This window comes from Papaver somniferum, chromosome 2, assembly GCF_003573695.1.
Source record: "Papaver somniferum cultivar HN1 chromosome 2, ASM357369v1, whole genome shotgun sequence".
Lineage (NCBI taxonomy): Eukaryota > Viridiplantae > Streptophyta > Magnoliopsida > Ranunculales > Papaveraceae > Papaver > Papaver somniferum.
Genome location: NC_039359.1, coordinates 151,133,305 through 151,145,316, shown reverse-complemented (window position 1 = coordinate 151,145,316; position 12,012 = coordinate 151,133,305). Strand labels below are relative to the sequence as shown.

Here is a 12,012-nt window from a genome sequence, read left to right as displayed (position 1 = left end):
CACCGTTCATATTCTTTTTCACTTCAAATTCTTTTACAAAAACTTAAAGATAATTTTCCACTTCATTTCCTCTTCCTCTTTCCCTTTTCTTTTCTCTTTCTTTCTGTAATTGCGGCTGCCGTCTCACTTAGAGTTGACAAACAAGTCGAAAACCCGCAAGTTGGACCGTTCCGGCCCGTAAAAAACCGCACCCGGGTTGGCTGGTTTTTAAACAAGCCGGGTTAGGGTTGTTGAAAAACGGGTAAGCCCGGACCGGACGGCAAGCCCGCGTGTTCAACCCGTTAACCCGTCTACTCCTGATATACTCCACCGTAGGATTAACATTAACTACATCTAATCCTATTCGTACGTTTAGGATATAAAACTCTAACCAAAAAAACCCTAGATTCAGAAGGTTTCATTTTATTTCATTCCTCTTTTCTTTCTTCACCTACGCACCACCTCCATCTTTCTTCTGCTTCTCTTTTCTTTCTCAACTCTGTATCTCCTGTAAAAGAACCAAATCCCCATCTCAGATTTCTGTTTCTTTCTTTTAATTTCTCCAAATCAAAGCTCTATAAAACCAAAATTAATAAGTTCTCTAAAAATGGAAATCATCATCACCATCATCGCACCTCCTTAACACAGTCAGTAAATGGGCATAAGAGATGGATTAGAAGGAGGAGAAAAGATGAGTGAATTATTATCAGAAGATGCTGCTAGTGTTGGTACAATTGTATTTTTTTCCTGAAAATTTAGTGATTGATTGGTGTTAGGTGTTTTGCTGGTGAAGTGCTCGGTGAAATGTCTTAAAGAAAAAGGTTCCAGAATGTATTAGCATGATACTGGTGAGTGAGACCGGATCAACTAGATCCAAAGTGCTTCTAGACGAAATCACCCCTTCTTTCATGAAATCCTTCAAAGTGTTTCCCTTCCTTTCTTCATATGCTTGTCTTCTTCGTTAACAGTTTCTGATTGATTTATAAGACGAAATCAGATCAATCCCTTTGTTAGTTTGAAGAAACCCATCGAAACCCTTTGAGTTAATTTTACCTTTTTATCAGTTTGATTTTACGTTTTAGAGTGTATTTGATTTTACCTTTTTTCTATCTGATTTATAGAGAAACCCTTTCTCTTTTCAGTTTCAAGGATTCCTTTTCATCTAGTTTTAATTTTAGGGTGTGATTCTAATGCTAGATTTTGCATGTGTGTGAACGATTTGATTCTTTTAGTCGTTTTTTGTTTGAAGATGTAATTTTAGGGATTTAGCATGTAAACAATTTTTAGGTTCATTTTTATCTGTTGGGATTTGATGTAGTCATTACAGCAAGGAATTTGATGTAGTCATTACAGCAATACAATTTAACTTACCAGAATAATGGGGTTATTCCTTAGTAAGAATGCAAACTCAAGTTTATTTTCTTCACATGTTATAGTACAGCTTTATCATTAAGAGATTTCATGAGTTTAAGAGATTTTTATTGTTTGTAACCTTTTTATCAGTTTGATTTAATTGTTCTTATCATCAATGTTTTCTTTGTTTGTAGACATTACTATGGGAAGAAGTAGGGGGTTTATTACAAAGATCTAGCGGGCGATTTTATCAGTTACTTGTGCAATTATGCGCCAGAGAGAAGTCCAATTGCAAGACGGAAGCCACCAACAAATGGTAATGAAATATATATACATTTTGTTTTTGCGCATTTCTGTTCTATTACTGTTGGATTTTGGGGTTCTCTATATTGTTGGAGCAGAAGAATTGAACATGGTTCAGTCTTTTATTCTTCTGTTCTCGTTTATATCATAGTCGCTCATTCATATTTGTTTCTTCTATAGTGTTTACGTCCGGAAGAGCTAGAAGGGGATTATCTCAAAGTCTTGGAGAGTTGATCCCTTGCACAATTCTCTGCCGGGTAGAAGTGCGATTGCAACTCTGGCGAGTTGTAATGTAGGTCGCTTGACATATTACATTTGTTTCTCACATTTTCTCAGTTACCTTGTGTTGATTTGATAAATTATGCAAGTGGTTAATTGCAGGAACAAGGATAATTAATTTTCAATGGGGATCAACAACAAATGCGCAGGGTAGTTCCACTGCACAGGAAATCTGGGCGATCAGATCTTGTTCAATGCCGTACTAGGAAACCTTTCTCTGTTCATGAGGTAGAAGCACTTGTCCACGCCGTGGAGAAGCTTGGAACTGGATGGTGTGTTTCTACTATTTTATTTTCTGGAGTAAGTTTAAGAGTTTTATACTGTATAACATTGTAATGGTCAATTTGTTTTCCTAGATGGTGTGATGTGAAGTTGTGTGCTGGAGTAAGTTTAAGAGTTTAAGAGTTTTATACTGTATTACAGTTCTAACATGCATCATATTTGTTCTAATCACATGTGGAAACTTCAGTATGGGTTACTTCATATCTCCCAATTTATGCGCTAGCCTCACCTATTTATCCCTCAGCTGTAATCGCTTTCTACTTAACTTAGAATAGCAAGTTTTTTAATTTATGTTTACTTTTATTGATATGCTGGTGTGAAGAAAGCATCTACTTCCCATAGGTATACAGTTTTGTAGAAAGTATTACATTATTATTCATAGTAAGCTCAATGAGCTGACAGTCCTCGAGATCTCGAGGAACATCTGATGATTTTTTAATTCAGGTTAACAACGATACTGACGACTATTCTGTCCCCAGAAAATGACACTTGATAGTCCATTGACATTGTCATCTATGTATTGATAAGAATGAGGGTACTAGGTTGTCAATATGTACTAGCTCAATGAGCTGACAGTCCTCGAGATCTCGAGGAACATCCGATGATTTTTTAATTCAGGTTATCAACGATACTGACGACTATTCTGTCCCCAGAAAATGACCCTTGATAGTCCATTGACATTGCCATCTATGTATTGATAGGAATGAGGGTACTAGGTTGTCAATATGTAGTTTCGCCTGCCTGCACAGATAGTTACGAGAGTGTCAATTGTAGTTCTCCCTTCCTAATTAGTTGATAGTTGAAAACGTATATAGTAAGAACGAAGTAGCGTGGATAAAGTTCTTGAAATAGTTGATGATTGAGCTTCACAAATCTATTGATCTTTTAATAGTAATTGTTTCACATTTCTAATTGCTTATTGATTCTATCTTTTGTCAGGAGTTGTAACTGCTGATTGTAATTCTTAAATGAAAGGGTACTGCATTATTATTGCTTAAGAGATCTCAGTTTAGTATAATCATTTTTCGGGACCTTGTGGATGTGTCTTTGCTGGTGGTTTTGTTGGTGGATATACTATGACGATCTTTTGCTTTTACTGAGGTTGAGCTTGTGAATTAGAAGACTAGGAATTGGATGCATGGTTCATGTGGATTTCAAAGATATGGTAGTCCATCAAATACAAAGGTCATGTTCAATTTGTTAAGCTAAAAAACAAGTAATTGGAATTCTGCAGGTCTAAAGAAGATCAACAAGGACAAGTAATTTGGTCATGCGGCCTTTCAAGAGGATGAAGCCCTGGTTCAAAGCTGAAACTGTCAATTGGCAGCTGCAGATCACTTGCTTGCTCATTTGAGTGGCCATTTCTGAAGTGTGCAGTCTATACAAAATGTCCTAAGGTGCAGGAGGAAGGTCAACTACCTGAATGCTTATCTAGGTTAAATGACTAGATTTTATTTTTAATCTATCATCTTGTCTAATTGTACTGATTCACTGAGTGAAAATAATCAATAAAAAGTTCTGAATTTTCTTGGATTTTTATAATTGAAGTATTTATCTTATCCAACACCCTGAGGACAATGGGTGGCACCCTTGACCAATGTGGGAAGAGCTTTTCACCCACTCAGAACTAATATTGAAACTACCTGGAAAACAGCGGTGAGAAACCTTGACCAACACCAAATGTAGTGGCCAAACCCTGAACCAATTTGGAAACAGAGGTTAGAAACCTTGGACAACCACAAAGAAGGTGTCCTAACCCTTGTACCAACTCAAAAATCGGCGTTGAAATACTTATCTGACGAACACTGTGGAAGCTTAAGCTCTTGAACAACTAAAGTTCAGTTGGAGGAGGCTCTCTTCCCTCGATAATCTAGCGGTTACAGCTCTTCGCCAACATCCAAACAACTAATATCAAGTAAGTTAAATCCTTCAGCGACTGACAACTTATTTGGCTGGTCACCTCTACCAACGATGCACAAGTCTTCAGCAACAAACTCTTTTGAGGGTTCAATATTTCAGCGACAAGGGTTTAGTACGCTACCAACAACAGTCCGTCCTTACCGGAATATTGTACTTACTAGGACTTTAGTCGCCTCATTGTAATCGGCAGATATCTGTTCTAGCAATATGGTTGGTACACATCTTTAGCAATCATCCTTCACCCACAGAGCCTATCAATTGCCATAATGACTGCTATAGAGCTCCATCCACTAAAACCTTCCCTGTACCAACTGAATCCCGGTGGTCGCTAAAGTCCAATATTCTTGTAGTGAGTACAACTGTACCTTGTATCAGTGGGAGATTGATAGGGGTTCAACTATAGTCCAGTCCGAAGTTAGCTTGGAGTAGGCTAGTGTTTGTAGTGGCTTAATACAGTGTGTATTCAATCTGGACTAGGTCCCGGGGTTTTTCTGCATTTGCGGTTTCCTCGTTAACAAAATTTCTGGTGTCTGTGTTATTTCTTTTCCGCATTATATTTTATATAATTGAAATAATACAGGTTGTGCGTTCGTGATAATCAATTGGAAATCCAACCTTTGGTTGTTGATTGATCCTTGGACATTGGTCTTTGGTACCGTCCAAGTTATTCCTTGTGTTTGATTAAAAAGACTCGCTATTGTTTTAGCTTGAGTAAATCAAAACAAGTGAAGAGATATTAACTCCTTGAGATACTTTTTATCTATATTGAGTCTGACTGTCTAGTTGATTCTCTAACAAAGTATTTCGGAGTTAATCCATACATATTGCTAAGAGAAATATTGGGTGGTGTTGTTAGACCCCCGCTTTTTCAGTTAACAAGGTTGATGAGAATTTTTTTTGTGGGTTTCTAAGGAGAATAAGAGGAAGATGTGTTGGGTTTTATGGTTAAAGATATGTAAATTTAAGTATATGTGTGGACTGGGTGTCAAAGATTTAAGATGTACTAGCCAGGCTTTGAAGGATAAATGGATCTGGAGGTACTCTAAAGAGAAAACAACTTTGTGGAGAAAATTTGTTCAATGGAAAATGAAGAACAAGGAGGATGTTCCTATGCCAACTAATGATGCAACTCCTCAAGGTAGAAGTATGTGGAAGAATATAATTGATTCCATTTTTTTTTTTTACAAAATCATGTAAGTTTTAAGTTGAATAATGGCAGGTCAATCAGATTTTGGTTAGATAAATGAACATCAAATGTGCCTTTGAAAGATAGATTTCCAGCTATTTATAAGATTTGCAAGAACAAGCAGGCTTCAGCGGCAGATATGATTGTGGATGGCAAGTTGCAATGTCAAACAAGAAGAAGGTGTTATGTGGCTGAGCAGATGGAATATGACTTGTTATCTAATGAACTTGGACCTGTTCATAGTTTGAATGAGGAGGAAGATGAGGTTGATTTCATGGGGGGATCAAAGTAAAAAAGTGTTATGATATGCAACGGAAAGATGAAGATGTTTGTGATTTTCAGGGGTTTTCGTGGATGAAAAATATACCACCAAAAGTAAGTTTCATGCTTTGGGCTACTTTACATGATTTATTTCCTACAAGAATTATGTTGAGTCACAGACGAGTGACTGTGCAGAGTAAGTTGTGTTTGTTTTGAAAATGCAGAGCACTTGTTGATCAATTGTCCTTGTACTTTTGAAGTCTGGTCTCACTTTTTATGTGCTTTCAAGGTTAATGGGTGGCTCCAAACACAGTGAAAGGTTTTTATGAAGCTTGGAGATTGACAACTTATCTGAGAGGTGCAGGGTGGTATGGTGGAAGGTAATCTATGTTGTAATGTGGCACATTTGGAAGGAGAGGAACAAAAGGGTTTTTGGAGGGAGAGAAATGGGTTCTCATGAGCTAATTATGATTCTGATGCAGTCCATTGTTCTATGGTTGTTACTGATGTTTTTAAAGGCTTTGATGTAAATCAGATTTTATTTCACTAGAATACAATAATTCACACATAATGTGTGTTGGCTTGTTCTAGTTCTTGTACATATTTCTTTTTTTAAGTATAAACTTCCTTCTCAAAAAGAGAAAAAAATACCTTATTTATTGGAACGTTTAATGAACACTAACAAACGCTACATAAATATGACACAAATTCTTATACAAAAGTCTAAATCCTAGAATATGAAAGCTACGGGACGAAAACCTTGAATCCCACCCCACCCCATCTCCGAGACATAAATTTCGGGTATTATCCATACCCTAACTCGTCCCCATTTGTGCGAATAAAATCCTACCCAAACGGGTGGGTATCCATTGGGATGGGTTCAGGTGGGGAAATTGGCCATCCCTGCCGGATTCAATCCACACAGCAATCTGAACTTGATGATAAGAAACTTTTGTTCAAATGTTGATTAAAAGAATTTGAAGTAGAGGAAACTTTTGATTGAATTACTAGTTAAAATAAGATTCCACCTATTTGCCACTCACACTTTTCCTATTTGCCACTCTCATTAATTGCCACCTCCACTTATCCTATTTGCCACCCACAAATTTTTTTCACTTATCCTAAATACCACTTCTTGAATTTATGTTTACACCCAACACTAAACCGTCCATCAACTAGCCCTAAAGAAAAAACCCTAAGTTACAGTAAGTCTCCCATCGGCCACCTTCTTCTGCTCTGTCTCTCCCACTGATCACCACTTTCACTCGTTTTTTCTACTAAGTAGGGAGTGTTCAAGGAAAATCAAAACCCAAAAAGAAGTGAAACTAACCTTGGTTTTAATTTTTGAACGTGCCATTACATATATATAAATTCATGTTTAAAATTTTGATTCTAATTTTTGATTTTTTTTGTACTATCATGATGAAGAACCGGTCTTTAATATTTGGGTCGACTTGTTTTATGATGATGCCAAAGACCATAATCTAGCGTAGACTGATTAAAAGCCTGATCTACCTTGCCCCTTCTTTGTTCCCAATATTCAGTACCTCTGCAAAAGTACTTGACATATGCCGTTTGTTTTTTCTGAAGCATCATCATTTGCTATTTCGGTTGTAGATGGCTGCATCAGTAGTCAAAAGAAGTAAGATAGGAAAATGGCTTAACCATATCACTGTTCACGTTGGCTTAACAAGCTTCCTTCATGATTTGTCGTACTCGAACTTAGTCTTCAAACGTCCAGTAGTATCTTGTTCCTCTTCTTCCAGAGTAAATTCATTCTCAATGCCAGCTAATTAAACAGAATTCTAATCTAGGGTAATTTTTAGTGAAAATTGAGATTACCGAAGAAGAAGACACATTAGAGTGGTGAGTAGGAAAAAGTAAAATTACTTTGTAAACTCTAACAATCGTGGCAAATAGAAAAAATGTGGGTGGCAAATAGGTACAACCTAAAATAATGAAAGAAAAAACATTCAAAGGCGCAACACTCGAATATGTTGAAGCAGCTGGTCTTAGCTTCAGCGTGTTCATCTTTTCTCCGAATAGTCGGAGGCTCCGACGAGTGCTGCTGTAACCCAACTAAAACCTTCAAATTGTACTCATCCGCTACACTTTGAATCAAGTTATTCCTTCTGTTTTTTAAAAATAGGCAAGTTTGTGTGTAAATTTGCGTATTTTTTAGAAACGGAGGGAGTACTAACTTTCTCGTCTTCAGATATAAAACAGGAACATTTTGGGTAATTGATGAAAACTTAAATTGTCTAGTAACTTCAGATTGTCCGGCAAAGACTTCAACTCTTCAATTTTGTTTTCCGATTTCTCTAAACGTTGCGCCATTTCCAAAATGTTTTATTTTTATGGATTCTTAACGAGTGTTTTGAATGATGAACTTGTTTGAGTAAACGATTGGTTTTATAATGCTTACATTCCCATACGTCTTGTTGACTTTCGATTTATGCCTGCACTAAACAAATAAAAAATCCATGAGCATGTGGTAATATACTTACCTGCCGAAGCCCAAGCAATTTATTATTCATGTCTGCGCTAACAAATAAGAATAAATCATTCGTTAGGTGGCACTCTGGTGTACTTGCGATTCGCTATGGTCAAAGTACTCGTTATGGAAATGAAGAACACTTTTGAGAGATGATGGTTCCGGCTGTTATGGTGTTAACCAATCAATGACTTGCCTGTTTGCATGAACAAAATTTTGGACTATAATTTTAGGCCACGGCAAGTGTTTATCGCTTGCCATTAGTACTTGCTGTGTGCCAAATTGCATACATAAGGAAACCGGCCAGCTGTGGTTTGGACACAGCCGAAACCATAACCTTGTTTGTATTGCACAAATAGCTAGCTGCTTTATGCTATGACTTTGTCGTTATCAACTGCAGACAAATTTATCTGTTTGAACAATGAGGGCTTTTACATGTGATCTGTTATGTCAGAAATAAAATGGCATACGGATACAAGACACTTCCTTGGGATTACACATTTGGCCTCGTGGATGATACTAAAGCGAGTCTCTGTAAAATGTGGGAATGGACACCATATGCAACCACAAAGAGCTAGTTGCGAGATCGACCATTGGAAGATCAATTGATATTCTAACGTGCCTAGCAATGAAACTCGCGAAAGTATATCATGAGCAGCTGTATCTTGTTAATCAGGCGGGTGACAAAGCAGATGAGGGATTTCTGGAAGTTAGTTTTCTTTCTTGCAGCTGTATATTGGGATCTCCTTTTTCCCAGTTGAAATTTGTTAGTAATGAGAGAGCTCAAGAAGAAGCCGAAGAGAAACACAGTTGAGTCTTGTGAAATGAGAGCGGGAAGTATTATCAACCGTAGGAAATTTCGCCAGCTCGGGATTTCTATAGCAGTACTTAGACCACCTTGTAGCAGGAGGATCGAAATTTTATTAATATGTTTCTGCATCTCTTTTTCTATCTTTCTCTTTACTATCTGTTCAACTTATAATACACGACAACAACATTATCGTCCTCTTCGAAAGTATCATAAAGGTTATACCCTCTTGATGAACACTTGGAAGAGAAACGATCTTTTAAAGCAGTCTATCTCTCATTATACATCTTGTGCTGGACTTGACTCTATACATATCGTTTGGAGTGAACCGGAAAGGCCATCCGACTTCCTTCTTAATTCTTTGCAACATGCTGTACAGTCGAAGGCCAGAGGTGGGAGAAACATTGAGCTTCAATTTGATATCAACAAGGAAAATAGCTTGAATAACAGATTCAAGGAAATCAAGGAATTAAAAACAGACGCCATATTTTCAATAGACGATGATGTTATTTTCCCTTGCACTTCAGTTGAGCTAGCTTTTAATGTTTGGCAAAGTGCACCAGAAACCATGGTAGGATTCGTACCTCGACTACATTTGGGAGATGAAAAGGTATAACTCAAGCCCCGTTGTCACTATATCCGTTTGGTTGTGTTTATATTGAAGCTAACAAATGCACTATTTTGGTGATGATTTTCGGGATGCAGAAACAAAGCTTGAGCCGGTACACTTATGGAGGCTGGTTGTCTGTATGGTGGATGGGTACTTATAGCATGGTGCTTTCCAAGGCTTCCTTTTTCCACAAGAAGTATCTTGGTTTGTACACAAATCAGATGCCCGCATCAATTCGAGATTATGTAACTAAAATCAGGTCTTAACTCCATATATACGTCTTCGTTGGATTTTGCTTCATGTAGAATCGCAATATTGTGCATGTAGACCTGCAGTGCTATGCACTCATTCTTGGAATTCTTGTAACAGGAACTGCGAAGATATTGCCATGTCTTTTCTTGTTGCAAATGAGACAGGCGCTCCTCCAATATGGGTGAAAGGTTAAATTATTCGTCACTCATGTATTCTTCACTTCTACTGGTTAAGTTATCCAAGCATGTAAATCTTTGTTGTTTTTACTTATTACTGTAGGTAAAATTTTCGAGATAGGATCAACTGGAATAAGTGGCATATATGGTCACACTAAGCGAAGATCGGAATGTCTGAACAAGTTTGCGGTTGAATATGGGCGCATGCCTTTGGTATCTACTTCTACAAAAGCTGTTGATGGCCGAGACAGTTGGATTTGGTGAACCAAACTCGCATTGAAGAAGAATAAACTAGAATCCAATTCATACATATACACGCGTAATTCCATTCAATAAAAGAAAGATACAAGCATGCAGCTACTAGTTTCGATTCAAATTGTCATCAAGATCCACAGATTATATGAGAATCACAAAAAAACAAGATTTTTAACTTTGAAAATGTCGAACCAGTTATGAGGTTTCTCATCTTCGGACATAAACGTTGGCGTGCTCTCAGTAGCTGCCGAACTCTTGAACTTGGCCACAACTTCTTTATCAAAATATTGTTTCTCAATCTTATTCATGGCTTTCAACAATTTCTTCGGATTTCCAGTTGCTAAAGCAGAATTCACAGATTCAACAATCGCCGGAATCGAACCAAACGCCGTACTTTGTTCCGGTTCATTTTCAAAGTAATCAACCATTGAATCAATACGATTAGCTATCTGACGAAAATTTACCGCCTCGTGTCTTATGCCAACCATGTTCTTGGTGTGTTTTTCAGTTTGCTTGGTATCTCCCTTTTGGATTGCTTCCTTGAGCTTGCGCTTTTCGGGTTCTATTGCTTTCTCACATTCATCAGCTAGATTTCTTAAATTCTCCGATAAAGAAATGAGTGCTTTCGTTTTGCTTTCCATTTTCACAAAACTTCCCACAAATGGCTTTTAGAATGATGATTCAAGTGTTTTTTTTCCACTGATTTTGGAATCGGATGATTCTTTTTTTTTTTCTATCACTTTTTCGGATTTCTAATTGAAGTTTTGGATGATGAAAGTATTCGCAGAGGACTTTAGCTTTATAATGATTGAAGATTGCGTTAGGATATAGCCATAGTTAATGTTAGACAAGTGGGGGACTGGCAAGTTGGCGACTGAGTCCTAACTTCATTTCAGTCAACACGGTTTGTTGACTTGTATGAACTGAATACACAGACCGAGTCAGTTAGTGTATGCCTGAAGAGAGCTTGGTGGTACTGTATCTTTGATTGAACATTATTAAATAAGATATTGGGATGATTTTACTCCATAAGAATCATCATCACGTTGTCAAGTTTAGTCGTGGGGAGTTAGTTACGCCATCGATTGCTGCGCTAATTAAACTAAGTTTAAAAATTCATACCAATGTTACAATTTTTTTTTGGGTGGTGGTGGTGAGGAGTATCTTACAATGTAGTAGATGAAATCAAATTTATGACAAATTTGTGTGTTTCGGTATTTACAATTTTACATGTAATCTCTCATCCAAGGAAAACCTAAGACATATTATGGATAGAAGAGGGCTTTATGTGCAAGGTTGCTCCTCAGTGTCACACCCGCCAATAATTTTTGGCACGAATATGAGCGGCGGTAACGAAGTTCAGTGAATCATGTTTCTAAAAATGTTCAGTGAATAATTTTTGGCATGAATATGACCCGGCAGTAATGTAGTTCAACGAATAAGTTTGCACTTATCTAAATAGCAATACTCTAATGAGTTATGCAACGGAAGACTCACTCAGATTTTCGTTTTACCTTCGAATGTAGCCTATATTACAAACATGGGTCGTTACCATGATTATACTTCACGGAAATTTTATACTTCACGGAAATTGGAGAGCACTTACGAATCAACAGAACACATTGACAAACCTGAAGCCGACAAATTCCTTTTCATTAGATTATGGGAAGATCACAAAAATCCTGTCCAACCGATGGACTTACAAGCTTATTCTCTAACTAAGCTTAAAACACATTCTCTACTCCAATGTGGTGTCTCTAGTATTGAAAACTTGCACTTGCAGAAGTTCTTTGCTTGGTTATAGTGCCAATAACACATCAAATCCGTGTGGAACTGCATTGCACAACCTATGAA

At 37.3% G+C, this 12,012-nt stretch overlaps 2 protein-coding genes and 1 long non-coding RNA gene across 9 annotated transcripts; 2 read left to right on the top strand and 1 right to left on the bottom strand.

The window, feature by feature from the left end:
* Nucleotides 1-405: 405 nt before the first annotated feature.
* LOC113349453 lies at nt 406-3,719 on the top strand. 7 transcript variants are annotated; one of them, XR_003360188.1, is made up of 6 exons: nt 406-827; nt 1,527-1,648; nt 1,816-1,927; nt 2,017-2,186; nt 3,136-3,172; nt 3,431-3,719. It is a non-coding gene; the product is annotated as an uncharacterized LOC113349453 (long non-coding RNA). The 7 variants fall into 7 exon arrangements; XR_003360186.1 differs by having other exon boundaries at nt 2,017-2,214; XR_003360187.1 differs by lacking the exon at nt 3,136-3,172.
* Nucleotides 3,720-8,881: 5,162 nt separating this feature from the next.
* LOC113354121 (glycosyltransferase family 64 protein C4) lies at nt 8,882-10,167 on the top strand. Its single transcript, XM_026597549.1, has 4 exons — nt 8,882-9,475; nt 9,571-9,734; nt 9,845-9,915; nt 10,007-10,167. Exons 1-4 carry the CDS (start codon nt 8,882-8,884, stop codon nt 10,165-10,167), a joined length of 990 nt encoding a protein of 329 aa, XP_026453334.1.
* A 143-nt stretch (nt 10,168-10,310) lies between these two features.
* On the bottom strand, nt 10,311-10,799 carry LOC113352248 (ESCRT-related protein CHMP1A-like). Its single transcript, XM_026596092.1, has one exon. It carries the CDS (start codon nt 10,797-10,799, stop codon nt 10,311-10,313), a length of 489 nt encoding a protein of 162 aa, XP_026451877.1.
* Between the last annotated feature and the right edge of the window lie 1,213 nt (nt 10,800-12,012).

Excerpts from the sequence above, each read along its gene's own strand:
- LOC113354121 (XM_026597549.1), top strand. The coding sequence starts at position 8,882 with ATGAGAGCGGGAAGTATTATCAACCGTAGGAAATTTCGCCAGCTCGGG. Across the intron at positions 9,476-9,570 it reads TACATTTGGGAGATGAAAAG|AAACAAAGCTTGAGCCGGTA; the intron begins GTATAACTCAAG and ends TTCGGGATGCAG. Across the intron at positions 9,916-10,006 it reads TCCTCCAATATGGGTGAAAG|GTAAAATTTTCGAGATAGGA; the intron begins GTTAAATTATTC and ends TTATTACTGTAG.
- LOC113352248 (XM_026596092.1), bottom strand. The coding sequence starts at position 10,799 with ATGGAAAGCAAAACGAAAGCACTCATTTCTTTATCGGAGAATTTAAGA.